The sequence below is a fragment of the Panulirus ornatus genome, chromosome 56 (assembly GCF_036320965.1).
Source record: "Panulirus ornatus isolate Po-2019 chromosome 56, ASM3632096v1, whole genome shotgun sequence".
Lineage (NCBI taxonomy): Eukaryota > Metazoa > Arthropoda > Malacostraca > Decapoda > Palinuridae > Panulirus > Panulirus ornatus.
This window is the reverse complement of record NC_092279.1, coordinates 27,212,105-27,234,781: the sequence shown is the minus strand read 5'-3', so window position 1 is coordinate 27,234,781 and position 22,677 is coordinate 27,212,105. Positions and strand designations below refer to the sequence as shown.

Genomic DNA, 22,677 nt, shown 5'->3' with positions numbered 1-22,677 from the left:
CACTTGTTCACACCCAGCAGTATTTCAGTCATCCAATACCTAGTTACTCAACATTTTTCATCTACCTCACTCATCACTTCAAAACCCCTTCTCCATCTTTTAACCACCCCCACACACCCCAAATCCTCTCTATCCTTCCTCATATGTTACCCTCACAGACCAGTCACATGATTGATTACCACACTCATCTCTTTGTGTCCATGTATTATTCTCTTTATCCTCACATGCCGTACCTTCACCCTTTATCTCCTTCCACATTCCTCATCCTCTTCGCCTATCATCCTCTTACCCTTGTTCATGCCTTTTTGTTCCTTTGCCATCATCCCTGCACCCCTTTTTGTATCACTTGGTTGTGCAAGCCAAAATTTTGGCCATAACTTTGTCGTCAACTCTGAGAGAGGATATTGGCCTTCAGTTTACAACTGAACTCTTTTTGTCTCTGCATATCACCTTTTGTCAATGATCTGCCCAATCTCCATATTGTCATGTCATCCACTGACCCTTCACCACATTATTTCTCCACCTTTTACCCAAAAATAGCTCATGCAGATGCCATTGGCTGCAGCTAAGCAGCAGCCAACTTCATTTGCTAAACACCATCAGCATATATTTGTTTTTAAGTTAGATCAATGCATTTTGCCTCCTAATGGTTCTAGTGACACTGGTGATGTTAATATGAATATTTTTTAGGTTTTATGGCATTTTCCACCCTATCTAGATGGGAAAGGAAATCGTACTTGTAAATAGTTTTCAAAATGTAGATGCTTATTTGTTGAAATTATAACTTCAAGACTTATTTCTATGTTACATTTATGATAGATTAGCTTGAAGTTTTTGTTTATATTATAGTTATCATCTGATTACAATTTATAATGTCTTCTTTCCCAATCAGATATGCCAGGCAATTCTCAGAGAGATCGACTGCTCCTCTGGGATGAGCTGGAGGTGCATTGGCGGGACTTGGTCAGTCTGTGTGAAGACCCATCTTCCTTAGGGTACCAGTTACTTGATATTGGTCAGCGCATGGGATCGTCACATCCAGACCAAGTAGAGAAAGGTGTGTGCATTAATTCCTCTTTCCATTTTCATTCTTATAACATGTATATATCACTTTCAAGCCTACTATGAAGTTTGTTTAGCAACAGGCAACATGCTACAATGACAAGAGGTCTGTGGAAGATATTAAGAATATATGGTGTGGGAGGCAAGTTCTGGGAGCGTTGAAGAATATGTGGAAGTTGAGAACGTCATCTTGGAAAGCAGAAATGGGTATGTTTGAAGGAATAGTGGTTACAACAATGTTATATGGTTGCGAGGCATGGGCTATAGATAGAGTTGTGAGAAGGAGGGTGGATGTGCTGGAAATGAGATGTTTGAGGACAATATGTGGTGTGAGGTGGTTTGATCAAGTAAGTAATGATAGGGTAAGAGAGATGTGTGGTAATAAAAAGAGTGTGGTTGAGAGAGCAGAAGAGGGTGTTTTGAAATGGTTTGGTCACATGGAGAGAATGAGTGAGGAAAGATTGACCAAGAGGATATATGTGTCAGAGATGGGGCGAACGAGGAGAAGTGGGAGACCAAATTGGAGGTGGAAAGATGGAGTGAAAAAGATTTTGAGTGATCGGGGCCTGAACATGCTGGAGGATGAAAAGCGTGCAAGGAATAGAGTGAATTGGAACGATGTGGTATACCGGGGTCGACATGCTGTCAATGGATTGACCCAGGGCATGTGAAGCTACTGGGGTAAACCATGGAAAGTTCTGTTGGGCTTGGATGTGGAAAGGGAGCTGTGGTTTCGGTGCATTATTACATGACAGCTAGAGACTGAGTGTGAACAAATGTGGCCTTTGTTGTCTTTTCCTAGCACTACTTCGCACACATGAGGGGGGAGAGGATTTTTATTTCATGTGTGGTGGGGTGACGATGGGAATGAATAAGGGCAGACATTATGAATTATGTACATGTGTATATATGTATATGTCTGTGTGTGTATATATATGTATACGTTGAGATGTATAGGTATGTATATTGGCATGTGTGGACATGTATGTACATGCATGTGTATGTGGGTGGGTTGGGCCATTCTTTCGTCTGTTTCCTTGTGCAATATATATAATATATAGGGGAGAAAGAATACTTCCCACGTATTCCCTGCGTGTCGTAGAAGGCAACTAAAAGGGGAGGGAGCGGGGGGCTGGAAATCCTCCCCTCTCGCTTTTTTTTTTTTTTTTTTTTTTTTTGTAATTTTACAAAAAAGGGAACAGAGAATGGGGCCAGGTGAGGATATTCCCTCAAAGGCCCAGTCCTCTGTTCTCAACGCTACCTTGCTAATGCGGGAAATGGCGAATACTATGAAAGAAAGATATATATTTATTATTTATTTATTTTGCTTTGTCGCTGTCTCCCGCGTTTGCGAGGTAGCCAAGGAAACAGACGAAAGAAATGGCCCAACCCACCCCCATACACATGTATATACATACACGTCCACACACGCAAATATACATACCTATACATCTCAATGTACACATATATATACACACACAGACACATACATATATACCCATGCATACAATTCACACTGTTTGCCTTTATTCATTCCCATCGCCACCTCGCCACACATGGAATACCATCCCCCTCCCCCCTCATGTGTGCGAGGTAGCGCTAGGAAAAGACAACAAAGGCCCCATTCGTTCACACTCGGTCTCTAGCTGTCATGCAATAATGCCCGAAACCACAGCTCCCTTTCCACATCCAGGCCCCACACAACTTTCCATGGTTTACCCCAGACACTTCACATGCCCTGATTCAATCCACTGACAGTACGTCAACCCCGGTATACCACATCGATCCAATTCACTCTATTCCTTGCCCGCCTTTCACCCTCCTGCATGTTCAGGCCCCGATCACTCAAAATCTTTTTCACTCCATCTTTCCACCTCCAATTTGGTCTCCCACTTCTCCTCGTTCCCTCCACCTCCGACATATATATCCTCTTGGTCAATCTTTCCTCACTCATTCTCTCCATGTGCCCAAACCATTTCAAAACACCCTCTTCCGCTCTCTCAACCACACTCTTTTTATTTCCACACATCTCTCTTACCCTTACATTACTTACTCGATCAAACCACCTCACACCACACATTGTCCTCAAACATCTCATTTCCAGCACATCCACCCTCCTGCGCACAACTCTATCCATAGCCCACACCTCGCAACCATACAACATTGTTGGAACCACTATTCCTTCAAACATACCCATTTTTGCTTTCCGAGATAATGTTCTCGACTTCCACACATTCTTCAAGGTTCCCAGAATTTTCGCCCCCTCCCCCACCCTATGATTCACTTCCACTTCCATGGTTCCATCCGCTGCCAGATCCACTCCCAGGTATCTAAAAATCTTTACTTCCTTCAGTTTTTCTCCATTCAAACTTACCTCCCAATTGACTTGACCCTCAACCCTACTGTACCTAATAACCTTGCTCTTATTCACATTTACTCTTAACTTTCTTCTTTCACACACTTTACCAAACTCAATCACCAGCTTCTGCAGTTTCTCACATGAATCAGCCACCAGGGCTGTATCATCAGCGAACAACAACTGACTCTTTTCCCAAGCTCTCTCATCCACAACAGACTTCATACTTGCCCCTCTTTCCAAAACTCTTGCATTTACCTCCCTAACAACCCCATCCATAAACAAATTAAACAACCATGGAGACATCACACACCCCTGCCGCAAACCTACATTCACTGAGAACCAATCACTTTTCTCTCTTCCTACACGTACACATGCCTTACATCCTTGATAAAAACTTTTCACTGCTTCTAACAACTTGCCTCCCACACCATATATTCTTAATACCTTCCACAGAGCATCTCTATCAACTGTATCATATGCCTTCTCCAGATCCATAAATGCTACACACAGATCCATTTGCTTTACTAAGTATTTCTCACTTACATTCTTCAAAGCAAACACCTGATCCACACATCCTCTACCACTTCTGAAACCACACTGCTCTTCCTCATTCTGATGCTCTGTACATGCCTTCACCCTCTCAATCAATACCCTCCCATATAATTTACCAGGAATACTCAACAAACTTATACCTCTGTAATTTGAGCACTCACTCTTATCCCCTTTGCCTTTGTAAAATGGCACTATGCACGCATTCCGCCAATCCTCAGGCGCCTCACCATGAGTCATACATACATTAAATAACCTTACCAACCAGTCAATAATACAGTCACCCCCTTTTTTAATAAATTCCACTGCAATACCATCCAAACCTGCTGCCTTGCCAGCTTTCATCTTCCACAAAGCTTTTACTACCTCTTCTCTGTTTACCAAATCATTTTCCCTAACCCTCTCACTTTGCACACCACCTCGACCAAAACACCCTATATCTGCCACTCTATCATCAAACACATTCAACAAACCTTCAAAATATTCACTCCATCTCCTTCTCACATCACCACTACTTGTTATCACCTCCCCATTAGCGCCCTTCACTGAAGTTCCCATTTGCTCCCTTGTCTTACGCACTTTATTTACCTCCTTCCAGAACATCTTTTTATTCTCCCTAAAATTTAATGATACTCTCTCACCCCAACTCTCATTTGCCCTCTTTTTCACCTTTTGCACCTTTCTCTTGACCTCCTGTCTCTTTCTTTTATACATCTCCCACTCAGTTGCATTTTTTCCCTGCAAAAATCATCCAAATGCCTCTCTCTTCTCTTTCACTAATAATCTTACTTCTTCATCCCACCACTCACTAGCCTTTCTAATCTGCCCACCTCCCACGCTTCTCATGCCACAAGCATCTTTTGCGCACTCCATCACTGATTCCCTAAATACATCCCATTCCTCCCCTACTCCCCTTACTTCCATTGTTCTCACCTTTTTCCATTCTGTACTCAGTCTCTCCTGGTACTTCCTCACAAAAGTCTCCTTCCCAAGCTCACTTACTCTCACCACCCTCTTCACCCCAACATTCACACTTCTTTTCTGATAACCCATACAAATCTTCACCTTAGCCTCCACAAGATAATGATCAGACATCTCTCCAGTTGCACCTCTCAGCACATTAACATCCAAAAGTCTCTCTTTCATGCGCCTGTCAATTAAGACGTAATCCAATAACGCTCTCTGGCCATCTCTCCTACTTACATACGTATACTTATGTATATCTCGCTTTTTAAACCTGGTATTCCCAATCACCAGTCCTTTTTCAGCACATAAATCTACAAGCTCTTCACTATTTCCATATACAACACTGAACACCCCATGTATACCAATTATTCCCTCAACTGCCACATTACTCACCTTTGCATTCAAATCACCCATCACTATAACCCGGTCTTGTGCATCAAAACCACTAACACACTCATTCAGCTGCTCCCAAAACACTTGCCTCTCATGATCTTTCTTCTCATGCCCAGGTGCATATGCACCAATAATCACCCATCTCTCTCCATCAACTTTCAGTTTTACCCATATTAATTGAGAATTTACTTTCTTACATTCTATCACATACTCCCACAACTCCTGTTTCAGGAGTAGTGCTACTCCTTCCCTTGCTCTTGTCCTCTCACTAACCCATATATAATATAAAAAGATGTTTTGGAAGGAGTTAGATATCATGCGTAATGCAAGAGAACAAATGGGAAAGCAATCGCTCGACAGGAAACAGCTTTGTTACTCCATGTTTCAGAAAGGTAGTGCCAGAAAAACAGGCAAAAAAAAGGCCACATTCATTCACACTCAGTCTCTTGCTGTCATGTGTAATGCACAAAAACTACACTTCCTTGTCCACATCCAGGCCCCACAGACTTTTCCATGGTTTACCCCAGACATTTCACATGCCTGAGACTGAGCCAGGTACCTGTCTTATCAACTAACTGCTAGGGGTGGATGAAGAGCTGGCTTGATTGTGGAACTCCTGGCATAACCAGGATTTGAACCTATTTGCTCAGCCCTGGGTGGCCAGTGTTAATCAAGTTCTTTTCAAACAAAACAGCAGCTATTCTCTCGTTTTGGACCTTCTTTTAGCCAATCAGAGACCACTAGAGAGATGACTAAATCGACACACTTTCTTGTAACCGCAGAAATGTCACCTTCCTCTGTGATCATGTGCTGTCAAGACATGCTGCTGCCACACTGGCTTTTCTCACAGGGATTTGGGTGGAATTTTAGCCATCTTTTATTAACATTTTTAGGGCAGCCCCACCTTGGATACCTCAGGATTACATGGAAAGATGATAGGTAAGGTTGTCAGTGAACCTGCATTGGGATCAGATTTATAAACACTATTTTTAGTTTGGTATAGGAAATCAAACAGGAAAGGAATTGTTTTGGATCTACAAGTAACTTTGATAAACACTCACATACCGTAACAGGGGTTAGGATGACCACTTTAAGGATTGTCCACCAGATCTTACAGTTAAATAAAGGCAATCAGCCATAGCCTAAGAATTTGTACTGGCACTTTCAAAAAAACCCTAGAATGAGAGTTTTTTATTCATGATTGGGGTATATGCCTGGCAGAACAGGGTGATAACATTCAGTGCATACATAATCCCTTAATTTTTCTTAAAGGTTTTTGGTCCCTGCATCCAAATTGACATCCCTGGAACTTACTTTGAAGTTTTTGATGATTTCACCCTCAGGGTGGAACGTGCCAGACAAGTTTCAAGTTTTGATAACATTTAGAAAATAAAAGAATAGGTTTTTACGTCAACCTGAACAAATCCCACTTAATTCCCATCCAGATATTTACATGGATAGAAATAGATTGAAACACTTAAACCGGCAGTCTTCTTTTCTTCAGGATAAAGCTCAGGGCTAGACATTTGCTGTCATTTCTTTGCAGTCCCAGACCTTGGTGTCCTGACACTAACAACAACTTTTGGAGAAGTTCACTTTTACAGCCCCATAGACAGGTTACCTTATGGGTTAACAAATTCCATCCTGCAGGAAAGAATATGTTTACCTTCCTAGATCTCTTCTATGAGCCTTATCTCTCTCTCGTCTTTCGTTTGGTGATTGTACGTAAAGATGCTCCAAGAGCCGTTGCGACTTCCATGGAGGTTTAGACAGATGCTTTGATTCAAGGGTGGTGCTTCATTTCCTCAGTGGGTCATTTAGATGCAGGCTTTTGGATGAAAATACAAAGTCTTGTCATAGTAACAAGGAACTGTTGGTACCATGGTATTTTCATCTCCGAGAACATCCTGATTGCAAGGCGCAGGCTGTTATTTTTGATGGATTGTACTGAGGCTGTCTGATGAACAAGGATCCTGGAAATTCCTGATTCTCTCCCTTGTTATGTCTAGGACTTTCTTTCAAACCCTCATATAATCAAGGAGCTTCATTATCTGGGCAGATGTTGTATTGATATCAGACACAAAGACAACAACAATTTCAGTAGGGTAGGAGGCTTTCCACTGAATCTTTTTTCTTTGAGTGAAATCCAAGATAAATATCTTTTTCAATAGGACCATTGAATTACTGCAGATGAATGTATATTTAGTTTTAGATGTCATGGTATGTGCAACAGATGCTCTGCTCTTGCATTGGTTTTATTAGAAGCAGATTTTTCCTCTGTATATCTTCTGGGAAATTTTTTTTCCTTCTTGTTGGGGTTTGGAGTTTAGTAAAACTGGGAGCCCCTAGTAGGGCATACAACATTGGTGCTAGAGACTCTAGTTATGCCACACTCCTCAGTTTATACTTCAGATTCATCTAGACTACCTCAGCCTTTTACCTACACAACCCTAATCTCAAGCCTTGGTTTTTTAATTTTCATTTGGCTTCTCTAACATTTCTTCAGGTAGAGATTTGGAGAACACATAACAGATTACCATTCATAAAAAATTCATCTTTCTTCTCTTGGTATAGCTAGCCTTTCCATCCTTCCCTGGAGAATCTGATGTCTTGAGCATGGCTGAAGCCTTTTATTTATGGGCACCCTGAATTACCCCAATCTATGGGTTTTTGGTATAGATTGGTTCTGGCTTGGGATAGACTTCTGTTATTCTGTCTAAGGAGACCAGTTTCCTCTTCACTCAGCACAAGTGGGAACCTTCTAGGTTCAGAACATTTTAAGTTTTATAGTTTTGTGACAGTTTAGGTGCCTATTGTCGTTAAAGCATTGTTTTTCTTATTGCCTAAGGTTTAAGAAGAGTTTGTAGTTTATATTCTGTGTCCTGAGTTGAGCTGCTTTTCAGTGATGACATGCTCTTTTGGCTTAAGATAACCCAGAACAGTAGATTTGTGGCTAAAAGTGAAACTTGAATGCAGAATAGCCCTTTTGTCTGCATTTGAAATATATCAGCAAAAGTGCTTTATGTCTTATGGTTTGGTTAGTCTCCAAAAACTTTTTGTTGACATACCTAGAATTTATCAAGAAAGTATTGTGTTCCCTGGAATCATGTAACCACTTATAATATGGAACATATTCACACAGATTAAGAATCCATCTTTTTCCTGCATTACCTTTGGTATTATGCTAGAGCACTTGATGTGAAGCAGTTAACCTTTTCATTGGCTTTTCTCAGATACCTCTTGTCATAAGAGAAGCCAACTAAGAGGTGTCTTGCACTTGTTTTACTACTTTCATCAGACAATACCATTGCTTAGATGTTTTGGATCTACCATGTGAGGTTTTTAGGGTTCCTTCTTTAGGGAAGACAAAATTCTTATCTGCTACTTTTTCTCAAAACCCTCCTTCATGAGGCTATGCTCCCGTGCTTGTGACACAAACTGCAGAAGAGAGAAATGTTTTGAAATTTTAAAAACCTTTTCTCTCCAAGATGATGCTTTAGCCAGCCTTCCCCACTTCCTCTTTCAAAAAGCTTCTCTATATACCAACTGTGACTGCTTTTGTGTTGATGCCCATATCTTGTGAAAAGTAAGCTTTCTTTGGTTGAGAGCTGGTAGTTCAGTTATGTCATCTCTCTGGCTGGCTAAGGGTAGGCCCAGAATGAATGAGAAGCTGCTGCTTTGCTCTAAAGGCTCGTGATGGATAGGGAAAGCCATTGTTCCCCATCAGATAGATATAGGGATGGAACTAACCCCAATATTCTTAAGGAGATTATCCATTTCCTTTGGGAAACTGCCTAGTAAAGTTTTTCAAATTTCAAAACTTTTATGTTTTCATGGAAAATAATCAGGCTTACATGAATTGTGACTGATAAGATATGCAGTCATTTTCTCCAGATGCTAATGCTGTAATGTGGTCTTCTATACTCTACTTAATAATTCACTCCGTTTTGAAACCATATCTCTTTCAAACTTCCTTATTCTTTTTTCAGTCCTCGATTCATGATTAGTTTTTAAGAAATCTCATATGTCTTTCAGCTCTCAGTCTCTGCTCTTGTAGACCAAAGTACCATTAGTATGAATCTGAGCGATTGATATCCTACCGGAGATTTTACCACAGTTGATATATATTTTTTCCTCTCATTGTCCTACCCACAGATAAAGCTGTTTTCATCCTCCTAAAATTTTGCAGGTATCTGAACATCCAGTCTACCATTCTTGTTATTTTGCACTCAGATATTTTTAACTTAATTAGTTAGTGTGACATTCATAATGATAATTTGAAGATATTTCAGTCACTATGAAAGGCTCTCAGTTTCACAAGCTTTGGAAGGAGTTTTCCAACCCATCTGTCTGTTTCTGAATTATAGCAAATTTATTAGTTACAAATAGAATAGAAATTGAAAGTCCCTTTATTTTCAGTACATAGTATGAGTGTTGAGCTTGTGATACGAGCTCATGACTGCTTCACTGCCGCATCCAGCATGGAAGGGATTGGAACAGTGTTGCGGACAGCATTATCTCTCACGACATCACTCATGCAACATTCACAGTGGTCACTTATGGTAAATGAAGTGATTTTTCAGATTATGTTCAGTGAAATGAACTGAATTCAAAGTTATGCCTGCTGCTCATAAATGGTTAAGTAATCTTACAAGGGATTTGTAGAGGTTAGTCTAAGCTGAAGAAGATAGTGAAGGTGGGTATTGATACATTTTGGTAAGATACTTATTTGACATGTTGGTAGTTAAACTGATATACATTCTCGCATCAGAAATTTTTTTGTTTTTGCTCGCTCAGGAAATTTAGAAAAAAATAAGCATGGTTAATGCTGAAATCTGAGAGGAGAAATTTGTGAAAATGATGCATCATTCTTATATTGTCAATCATTTAGCATTTTAACTCAAAGTTTGAAAGCATTATCCAAGACACTCTTATCCAATCAAAGCTGCAAGGTATAGTGAGGAGTAGAGTGATTGTGGTCAGAGAGATAACAACTTTAACTGTTTATTTGTTTAGAAGGAAATGTGACTGTGTTCCCTGTGGAAGATAGTCACTAGGAAGCATTAGATAATCTTTAGAGATAGTGTCATTTTTGGTACGGAGTATCTGTTGTGCCCCAGTATCCATCTTCCACGAACCATCCAATAATTATCCTTTTAAAACTTGAAATGCTTCATAATTTTGAATCCATCTGATATTATTGCCATGACTAAGCTCCACCTACCTGTGGTTACACCGAGAGTGAAAAGTCACCTTCAGCAAAGCTTCATTATCATTGGATGCTTCTGCTTGGAGTGCAGGCTTGAAGCCACAGGAACCCCTTAAAAAGGAAACTGGGATTACATTTTAATACTGAATAATTAAGATTAATGAATTTTTAGTTTGAGCTTGGGATAACATGAGTGATTCTGCTTTCTGTTAGTCAAGACTTTGTACTGTTTTGTTGCAGATTTCATTGTTTTTAGGAAAAAGAATGTTATAGATCTCTGGGAGTGGACCTGGAAATGTATAGAACTGTGGAAGCAGAAGTGAGTCATATTGTGGGGGAGGAGGCAAAAGTTCTGGGAGTAATGAGGAATGTATGGAAAGAGTGAATGTTATCTTGGAGAACAAGAATAGGTATGGTTACAAGGCATGGGCTGTAGATATGGTTGTACAGAGGAGGGTGGATGTGTTGGAAATGAAATGTTTTAGGACAATATGTGGTGTGAGGTGGTTTGATCATGTAAGTTATTAAAGGGTAAGAGAGATGTGTGGTAACAAGAAGAGTGTGGTTGAGAGAACAGAATAGGGTGTGTTGAAATGGTTTGGATATATTGAACAAATGAGAGGAAAGATAGACAAAGAGGATATATATGTCAGAGGTGGAGGAAACAAGAAGCAGGAGACCATATTAGGGGTAGAAGAATGGAGTGAAAAAGATTTTGAGCGATTGAGGCCTGAACATACAGGAATTGGAAAGATGTGGTATACTGGAGTCGATGTGCAGTCAATGGACTGTACCAGGGAATGTGAAACATTTGGGGTAAACCATGGAAAGGTCTGTGAGGCCTAGATGTGGATAAGGAGCGAATTTGGCTTTTTTTTTTTCCAGGTGCTACTTGGTTGATGCAAGGGGTGGCAATGGATGAAGGCAAGGAAGTATGAATATGTACATTTGTTTATATGTATATGTCTGTGTATGTGTGTTTATGTTTGCATATGTGTATATGTTGATATGTATATGTGTATGTGTACATGCATGTGTTTGTATGTATATATGTGTATATGAGTGGATGGGTCTTTCATTCTTTGTTTCGTGTTACTCCCTCGCTGACATGGGAAATGGTGAGCAAGTATGGTTAGAATTTCTAAAAGGGATAACAGAAGAAAGAGTCAAGCAGGGAGTGCTCATCCCCTTGAATGCTCAGATTGGGGTGTCTAAATGTGTGTGTATGTAACCAAGATGAGAAAAAAGGAGAGATAGGTAGTATGTTTGAGGAAAGGAACCTGAATGCTTTGGCTCTGAGTGAAATGAAGCTCAAGTGTAAAGGGGAAAAGTGGTTTGGGAATGTTTTGGACGTAAAGTCAGGGGTTGGTGAGAGGACAAAAGCAAAGGAAGGAGTAGCACTACTCTTGTAGTAGTTGTGGGAGTATGTGATAGAGTGTAAGAAAGTACCTTCTAGATTGATTTGGGTAAAACTGGAAGTAGATGGAGAAGGATGGGTGATAATTGGTGCTTATACACTTTGTCATGAGAAGAAAGATTATGACAGGCAAGTGATTTGGGAGCAGCTGAGTGAGTGTATTAGCAGCTTTGATGCACAAGACCAGGTTATAGTGATAGATGATTTGAATGTGAAGATGAGTAATGTGACAGATGAGGGTAAAATTGGTGTTCAGTGTTGTAAGTTGATATGATGAAGAGCTTGGGGATTTGTGTGCTGAAAAGGACTGGCGATTGGGAATATCTGGTTTAAAAAGAGAAATATACATAAGTATACGTATGTGAGTAGGATAGATGGTCAGAGAGCATTATTGGATTACATGTAAAAGAGAGACTTTTGGATGTTAATGTACTGAGAAGGGCAGCTGGAGGGATGTACAATCACTGTCTCGTGGAGGTGAAGGTGAAGATTTGTAGAGGTGTCCAGAAAAGAAGAGAGAATGTTGGGGAGAAGAGAGTGGTGAGAGTAAGTGAGCTTGGAAAGGAGACTTGTGTGAGGAAGTACCAGGAGAGATTGAGTGTAGAATGGCAAAGTGTGAGAGCAAATGACTTGAGGGAAGTGGGGGAGGAATGGGATGTACTTAGGGAAGCAGTGATGGCCTACGCAAAAGATGCATGTGGCATGAGAAAGGCGGGAGTTGGGTAGATTAGAAATGGTACTGAGTGGTGGGATGAAGAAGTAAGGTTGTTAGTGAAAGAGAAGAGAGAGGCATTTGGATGATTTTTGCAGTGAAGTAGTGTAAATGACTGGGAGATGTATAAAAGAGAGCAGCAGGAGGTCAAGAGGTGAAAAAGAGGGCAAATGAGAGTTGGGGTGAGAGAGTATCATTAGATTTTAGGGAAAATAAAAAGATGTTTTGGAAGGAGGTTAATAACTTGCATAAGACAAGAGAACAAATGGGAATATCGGTGAAGGGGCAAATGCGGCGGTAATAACAAGTAACGATGAAGTGAGAAAGAGATGGAGTGAGTATTTTGAAGGTTTGTTGAATGTTTGATTATAGGGTGGCAGATATAGGTTGTTTTGGTCAGGGTGGTGTACGAAGTGAGAGAAGAGGTAGTGAAAACTTTGCATAAGATGTAAACTGTCAAGGCAGCAGGTTTGGATGGTATTGCTGTGGATTTATTAAAAAAGGGGGTGACTGTGTTGTTGACTGGTTGGTAAGGATATTCATTGAATGTATGGATCATGGTGAAGTGCCTGAGGATTGGCGGAATGCTTGCTTAGTGCCATTATACAAAGGCAAAGGCGATAAAGGTGAGTGTTCAAATTACAGAGGTATAAGTTTGTTGAGTATTCCTGGGGAATTATATGGGAGGGTATTGATTGAGAGGGTAAAGGCATGTACAGAGCACCAGACTGGGGAAGAGCAGTGTGGTTTCAGAAGTAGTAGAGGATGTGTGGATCAGGTGTTTGCTTTGAAGAATGTATGTGAGAAATACTTAGAAAAACAGATGGATTTGTATGTAGCTTTTATGGATCTGGAGTAGGCATATGATAAGGTTGATAGAGATGCTTTGTGGAAGGTTTTAAGGGTATATGTTGTGGGAGCTAAGTTGCTAGAAGCAATAAAAAGTTTTTACCAATGATGTAAGGCATGTGGACGAGTAGGAAGAAAGGAAGGTGATTGGTTCCCAGTGAATGTCGTTTGCGGCAGGGGTGCATGATGTCTATGTCTCCATTGTTGTTTAATTTGTTTATAGATGAGGTGGTTAGGGAGGTGAATGCAAGAGTTTTGGAGAGAGAGGCAAGTATGCAGTCTGTTGTGGTTAGGGAGGTGAATGCAAGAGTTTTGGAGAGAGGGGCAAGTATGCAGTCTGTTGTGGATGAGAGGGCTTGGGAAGTGAGTCAGTTGTTGTTCACTGATGATACAGCACTAGTGGCTGATTCGGGTAAGAAACTGCAGAAGCTGGTGACTGAGTTTGGTAAAGTTTGTGAAAGGAGAAAGCTGAGAGTAAATGTGAATAAGAACAAGATTGTAAGGTTCAGTAGAGTGGTGGGACAAGTTGATTGGGAGGTAAGTTTAAATGGAGAAAAAGTGAAGAAAGTGAAATGTTTTGAATATCTGGGAGTGGACTTAGCAGCAGATGGAACCATGGAAGCAGAAGTGAGTCACAGGGTGGGGGAGGGAGCAAGGTTCTGGGAGCGTTGAAGAATGTGTGGAAGGGGAGAACATTATCTCGGAGAGCAAAAATGGGTATGTTTGAAGGAATAGTGGTTCCAACAATGTTATATGGTTGCAAGGCATAGGCTATAGATAAGGTTGTGCGGAGGACGGTGGATGTATTGGAAATGAAATGTTTGATGATAATATGTAGTGTGTGGTGGTTTGATCGAATAAGTAATGAAAGGGTAAGAGAGATGTGTGGTGATAAAAAGAATGTGGTTGAGAGAGCAGAAGAGGGTGTATTGAAATGGTTTGGTCACATGGAGAGATTGAGTGAGAAAAGATTGACAAAGAGGATATATGTGTCATAGATGGAGGGAAGAAGGAGAAGCGGAAGACCAAAATGGAGATGGAAGGATGGAGTGAGGGAGATTTTTAGCAATTGGGGCCTGAGCATACAGGAGGGTGAAAGGAGTGTGAGGAATAGAGTGAATTGGAACAAGGTGGTATAAGGTGTCAATGTGCTGTCAATGGATTGAATTCACCAGGGCATGTGAAGTGTTTTGGGTAAACCATGGAAAAGTGTGTGGGGACTGGATGAGAAAAGGGAGCTGTGGTTTCAGTGCATTATACATGACAGCTAGAGACTGAGTGTGAACGAATATGGCCTTTTTTGACCTTTCTTGGTGCTACCTCAGTGCAGGGTGGGATGCTATTTCTTGTGTGACGGAATGGTGGTGGGAATGGATGAAGGCAGCAAGTATGAATATGTACATGTGTATATATGTATATCTGTTTATGTATATGTATGTATACGTTGAAATGTATATGTGCGTGTATGTTATTCTTGACTGACGTGTCTGGGGCAAAATATGCTCCAGTTGAGGTCATCTCAGGTGAGAGAAAAAAGTATAAGGAAAGAAGTAGAAATTAATCAGGGTTCTGCAGATTTTTGCATACCTGACTGTTAAAGGAAGAAAGGTTATATGAGAAGGGAAAGACAAAAGAAGGAAGAGAATTCCACAACTTAGCTATCTGTTCAAGGGGGTAAGGAGGTATCATAACGGCTAATCCTCAAGTGGCCAGACTTCATGCAGAACCTGAAGGAAGCAACCGCCAAATGCATGTCACTGGTTTCACCCAAGGGGTGGGGCCATGTGTGGACAAGTCATGAGAACAACAGCAAAAATAAAATTGTATAGAATAGAGAGAGACCAGCAACATTGTGTGATAAGGAAGGGAAAATTGAAGAGAGGTAATGCCAAGAGAATTATGAGACAGAAGGGTTTTGATTTCCCTCTAGTTTACACAGAGGTGGAGGATAAGCTACCCTAGATGAGTGAGCAGTATTCCATACTTGGACAAATGAAACCACCATAGATTTGAAATAGCTGCTCTCATAAACAATTATTACGGTACCTATACAACACTCCCAGCTTTTGGGAAGCAGACTTTGTAATGATTATGTAGTGTTTTCAGGACAGTGGAGGATATGGTGATGCCCATATGTTTATGTTATTACTGGGTTGAAGTGTAATGTTCTGAAATTGAACAATGGAAGTGTAAGTGAGTCACAGGGTGGGGGAGGGGGCAAAGCTTCTGGGAGCAATGAAGGAGAGAACGTTACCTTAAAGAGCAAAAATGGTTATGGTTGAAGGAATAGTAGTTCCAACAATGTTATATGGTTGCAAGGCATGGGCTATAGATAGGGTTGTACAGACGAGAGTGAATGTGTTGGAAATGAAATGTTTGAGTACAATATGTGGTGTGAGGTGGTTTGATCGAGTAAGTAATGAAAGGGTAAGAGAGATGTGTGGTAATAAAATAAGTGTGATTGAGAGAGCAGAAGAGGGTGTATTGAAATGGTTTGGTCACATGGAGAGAATGAGTCAGGAAAGATTGACAAAGAGGATATATGTGTCAGAGGTGGAGGGAACGAGAAGTGGGAGACCAGATTGGAGGTGGAAGGATGGAGAAAAAAGATTTTGAGCGATCAGGGCTTGAACATGCAGGAGGGTGAAAGGCGTGCAAGGAATAGAGTGAATTGGAACGATGTGGTATACCAGGGTTGACGTGCTGTCAATGGATTAAATCAGGGCATGTGAAGCATCTGGGGTAAACCATGGAAAGTTTTGTGGGGCCTGGATGTGGATAGGGAGCTGTGGTTTTGGTGCATTACACATGACAGCTATAGACTGAGTGTGAACGAATGTGGCCTTAGTTGTCTTTTCGTAGCACTACCTTGCACGCGTGCAGGGGAGGGGGGGTGTCATTTCATGTGTGGCGGGATGGCGATGGGAATAAATAAAGGCAGCAAGTATGAATTATGTACATGTGTATATATATGTATATGTCTGTGTATGTATAGATACATACGTTGAAATGTATGGGTATGTATATGTGCGTGTGTGCACGTGTATGTATATACATGTGTATGTGGGTGGGTTGGGCCACTCTTTCATCTGTTTCCTTGTGCTACCTTGCTAACGCAGGAGACAGCGACAAAGTATAATAAAAAGATAAATAGATTTGTCTATTCACTTAATTGCTGTTTCTCGCATCAGTGACATAGCACCAGGAAACAGCAGAAGAATGTCCCAACCACTCATTTACACATGTATATAAATAAACACCCATTCACACACATATAGTTACATATGCATGCATATGCACAAACTTATACATATATACACATGTACATATTCATGCTTGCATTTTCTCCATTATTGTCGCTACCCAACCCCACTGGAAACAGCATTGCTTCCCCCTGCATACCTTTCACCCTCCTGCATGTTCAGGCCTCAGTTGCACAAAGAATTTCTCACTTCATCCTTCCATCTCCATTTACCTCTCCCCATTCTCTTTGTTCCCTCTACTTCTGTAACATATATCGTCTTTGTCAACCTTTCGTCACTCATTCTCACCATATGTCCATACCATTTTGGCACACCCTCTTCTGCCCTTTCAACCACACTCTTTTTGTTTCTATACACCTATCTGTTTGGACTACTATTCCTTCAAACATAACCATTTTTGCCCTTCCAGATAATGTTCTCTCTCTCTCCACACATTCTGCAGCATTCCCAGGACCTTCACCCCTATCCTACCCTAGGACCCACTTCTGCTTCCATGGTACCATTTGCTGCTATTTCCACACTCATCTAAAACACTTCTTTTCCTCCAGTTGTTCTCCATTCACTCTCATACCCCAACCAACCTGTCCCTCAACCCTGCTGAACATTATAACCTTGCTTTCATTCACATTCACTCTCAACTGTTTCCTTTTGTACACTTCCAAACTCAGTCACCAACTTTTGCAGTTTTTCACTCAGATCAGCAATCATTGCTGTATCATCATTGAACAACAGGCCCTGTCATTCCCCACAAACTGTGTACTTGCCCCTCTCTCCAAAACTCTTGTATTTAACTCCCCCGCCTTCCAATCCATAAACAATTTAAACAACCTTGGTGACGTCATAGGCTGACCTTCACTGGGAACCAATCACTCTTCTCTCATCCTACTCATACTCATGCCATATACCCTTGATAAAAACTTCACTCTGCTTGTGACAGCTTACCTCCTTCACCATATATTATTGAGACCTTCCACAAAGCATCCTTATAAACCCTGTCATATGCCCTCTCCAGATCCATGAATGCCACATACAAATTTATGTTTCTCTAAGTATTTCTCACACACATTCTTCAAAGTAAGCACCTGATATGCTTCTAAAAACTTCACTGCTTCTCCCCAGTCTGATGCTTTGTGCATTCCTTCACTCTTTCAGTCAATACTTTCCCATATAATTTTCCAGGTCTACTCAACAATCTTAATGCCTCTGTAGTTTGAGTACTCACCTTTAACCCCTTTGCTTTTATACAGTGATGCTATGCATGCATTGCTCCAGTCCTCAGGCACTTCACCATGATATACATACACTGATGTCCTTACTAACCAGCCAATAACACAGTCACCCCCTTTTTTTGATAAATTCAGCTGTAATACCATCCAGTCCTGCCATCTTGCTGGATTTCATCTTCCGCAAGGCTTTCACAACCCCCTCCCTTTTCACCAAAGCACTCTCCCAGACTTTCTCACTTCAAGTACCATCCCGACCTAAACACCCTAGATCTGCCACTGTATCATCAAACATGTTTAACAATTCTTCAAAATGCTCACTCCATCACTACCTATTATCACTTCCTCTATCGCTTCCTTCACGGATGTCCCCATTTGTTCTCAGGTCTTTTGCACATTATTTATCTCCTTCTAAAACATCTTTTTATTCTCCCTGAAATTTAAAGATACTCGCTCATCCCAGCTCTCATTTGGCCTCTTTTTCAACCCTGCATCTTCCTCTTGACCTCCTTCTGCTTTATCTTACACATCTCCCAATCATTTGCACTCCTTCTTTATAAGTACTGCCTAAATGCCTCTCTTTTCTCTTTCACTTACAACTTTACTTCTTCACCCCATCACTCACTGCCCTTTTTAATCTGCCCATCTACCATCTTTTGCATGCCACATGCATCTCTTGCACATGCCCTCGCTGCTTCCCTAAATACCTCCCATTCCTCACTTCATTTGCTCTCACCTTTTGCCATTCTACACTCAGTCTCTCCTGGTATTTCTTCACACAAGTCTCCTTTCCAGGCTGACTTACACTCACCACTGTCTTCTCCCTGACAGTCTCATCTTTTTTGAAAACCTCTACAAATCTTCACCCTCACCTTCCCCAGCTACCCCTCTCAGCACATTTACATCCAAAAGTCTGTGTTTTACATGCTTATCAATTGACTCATAATCTAATAATGTCCATTGACCATCTCTCCTGCTCACATACTTATACTTTTGTATCTTTTTAGACCAGATATTCTCAGTTGTCAGTCTTTTTTAAGCACATAACTCCATAAGCTCTTCACCATTTCCGTTTACAACACTTAACACCCCATGTACACCAGTTATACCCTCAACTGCCACATTTGAATCACCCATCACTAATACTCACTCTCATGCACCAAAACTGCTGACACACTCACTCAACTGCTCCCTAAACACTTATCATGGCCAGGTGCATAAACACCAATATTCACCCATCTCTTTCCATCCACTTTCAGTTTTACCTACATCAGTCTAGAATTTACTTTCTTACGCTATCACACATTTCCACCTTTACCTTTTTGTTCCAGGAATTCCTGTGGTGAACCCACAGCACTCAGGAAGCTGGCCACATCCTCCAGTTAGGACTAAAAGTTGTACCTTACAGCATTCAGGAAACTGGCCATGTCCACCAATGAGGACTAAAAGTTAAGATGTGTGGTGATGTGTTCTTGTCTTTCTGAGGTGATCACAGTTAGATTAAGGAACAGAAGTTCAGTGTTGAAGTTGCATTTTATCATGAGAGGCCTTGTGATATGCAAAATCAGTGTTTGTAGTCCTTCATAGTTGGGTGTTATCCAGAACATAGACAAGAAAGGTCAAGTTATACATCTTGGGAGTGTAGCCTCAGATGGATGTATGTCTGATGGAGTGGTGCTTAAGAGTTGGTTGGGATGTCATTTGCTTAATGTGTGGTGGGTCATTTCATTGTGTATTTAAGTGTAGGTTGTTTAAGTGTGAAGCAAGGGGAACTTTTTATTTTTACTTGACAGTTGGTGGTTGATCATTAAGTGGTTTGTATGGGAAGAGTCTGGCTCATCATGAAAATGGTGGTGAACAGAAAGGTAGCAGGATGAAGGGCAGACCTGCTGTATGCTTGGGTTAGGGAGCGTGGAAGGTAAATCAGTTCCTTATTGCAGATGACACAGCAGATTTAAGAGAAAAATTTCTGAAGCAGGTGACATAGTTTGGGAGAGTGTCTGTGAGAGGAGAAAATTTAGAGTAAATTTGAACAAAGTGAAGATAATTAGGTAGGGTAGGGGGATGAGACAGTATGGTTTAAGAGTAAGTTTGAATGATAAGGACCCAGAAGAAATGGAATTCGTAAGGTACCTGTAAGTGGATATTTTAGTTGGAACCATAGGATCTGAAGTGAATCATGAGAGTGTGAGAGAGGGATAAGGTCTTCAGTGCATTAAAGAATGTGTGAAAGATTGTCATTGTCTGTTTGGGCAGAGATAGGTATGTTGATAGGTATATTCTTGACAGTGTTTTATGGATACGAGTCTTGGGTGTTGGTTGCAAAAGAAAAAAGATGATCATGTTCAGTTGTCCAGTTTTATTTCTAATTTTCATGCCACATTTTTTTTTTAATAAGAGTTATTAGAGAGTAATAGTTACATTTTTATAGAGGGTAGGCTCCCATGCCAGGGTTCAGATACCACAAACTAGGTAAGACTGTCTAGCTTTCATCCTCTAAAGCATCATGTGTAGAAATGCACAAATTAGTGTTTCTCCTCAAAATTGGTTTTCTTTGTGTAGAGAAAAAACAGTAGAAATGGGGGCTGTCTTTGATGAAATGAATGTCTTATTTGGGTGTATTTTGATGAGAAATACAACATAATTCCTTATTACATTATTGCTCATTTCCAGGGTTTTACACACACTTCTTGCCCCATATTTTGCACAAGCTGATGTTAGAAGATTAATCTGATTTTTCAGGATCAATATGGTAGCATCAGCTAATACATTTGATACATCTGATTTTTTTCAGGTGCGGCTTTTGATTGGTGTGGGAAGGTACAGTGAAATGTCATATATCATTGATGCTTTAAGGGAACGTGATCAATTTGAGCAGCTGCTAGGTCGTGCTTCAGACCCAAGAGGAAGGGAGACAGGTCTTGACCGAGCCCTTTTGCACTATCTTCGCTCCAAATACCCTGAAGATACAGACACGCTGAGGCTTGTTGCTCTGCACTTCCTTCTTTACTCTGAGGTATAATACCACTGTAGAAAATATTCCTTATCTTAAAATGTTTTCAAGGAAATTCTGTAAATATAGCAATAGACAACTTTATATCATTGACAAAGATAGATCAGATTTTTGATGTTGCTAAGATTCTCCTACCATTCATTATGATCATGACTGTAGTCTTTCCTCATCCACTTAGAGATAAGCTTTAGAAAAACAATGATTTGAGACAGTTTACATAATGTGTTGGTACATGATGATCATTATATGTGATAGGAGCATTGCTCCCCTTTCGTGTTGGTACATGATGGTCATTATATGTGATAGGAGCATTGCTCCCCTTTCTCCATAGTCTTTTTCAAATTGCGCTGTTTTTTCATAATGGATGCAATAATACCTGAATTTCCTTTCTTCTTTCGTACAATATCACTCTCTCACATGAGCAAGGTAGTGTCCAGACTGAGCCTTAGAGGTTAAAAGATCATTTTGTATTTTCCTTTGTTCCTGCTTTTGGATAGAAAGAGAGGAGAGGAACATTTCTAGCTCTCCAGTCCAAACTCTTTTAGTTGCCCTCATTGACCACAGGAGGTACATTGACAGTATTCTTTCTTCCCTATCTCCAGGGAGCAATGTTTTAATTATTTGCAGTATTCATTGTACAATCTTTTGGAAGTTTTATAATTTCTTAGGTGTTGATAAATCTTTACATTTTTATCTGTAGTGTATAGTGTACTGAAGGCCAAGTTGGCACTGCTTTTAGAAGAGTAAGAACAAAACTGAACTAAGATACCTGTATTCCTGTATTGTCTATCCCCCTATTTACGACCTATGCAACTTAAGACAATCAGTATATATGACCAGAAAAAATTATTATATTTTATTATACTTTGTCGCTGTCTCCCGCGTTAGCGAGGTAGTGCATGAAAACAGATGAAAGAATGGCCCAACCCACCCACATACACGTATATAGATACACGCCCACACACACACACATGTACATTCCTATACAATGCAATGTATACATATATATACATACACAGACATATACATATATACACATGTACACACTCATACTTGCTGCCCCCATCCATTCCCGTTTCCACCCCACCACACGTGAAACGGCACCCCCGTGCGTGCATGCGAGGTAGCACCAGGGAAAGACAACAAAGGCCACATTCGTTCACACTCTGTCCCTAGTTGTCATGTGTAATGCACCAAAACCATAGCTCCCTTTTCACATCCAGGCCCCACAAAACTTTCCATGGTTTACCCCAGATGCTTCACATGCCCTGGTTCAATCCATTGACAGCACATTGACCCTGGTATACCACATCATTCCAATGCACTGTATTCCTTGCACGCCTTTCACCCTCTTATATGTTCAGGCCCCAATTGCTCAAAATCTTTTTTACTCCATCCTTCCACCTCCAATATGGTCTCCCACTTCTCCTCGTTTCCTCTACCTTTGACACATATATCCTCTTTGTCAGTCTTTCCTCACTCATTCTCTCCATGTGGCCAAAACATTTCAATACACCTTCTTCTGCTCTCTCAACCACATGCTTTTTATTACCACTTATCTCTTTTACCCTTTCATTACTTACTCGATCAAACCACATCACACCACATGTTATCCTCATACATTTCATTTCCAACACATCCAACCTCCTCCATACAAACCTA

General features: G+C 40.7%; 1 protein-coding gene across 1 annotated transcript in view; it reads left to right on the top strand.

Annotated features, from left to right (window-relative positions):
• The window catches only part of LOC139766039 (spatacsin), a 526,943-nt gene that overhangs the window by 354,166 nt on the left and 150,100 nt on the right, over nt 1-22,677 (top strand). Inside the window, exons 22-24 of the mRNA XM_071694164.1 lie at nt 893-1,057; nt 9,749-9,891; nt 20,797-21,018. Of these exons, the coding sequence (XP_071550265.1) occupies nt 893-1,057; nt 9,749-9,891; nt 20,797-21,018 (530 nt within the window). The remainder of the gene's footprint in view (nt 1-892; nt 1,058-9,748; nt 9,892-20,796; nt 21,019-22,677) is intronic.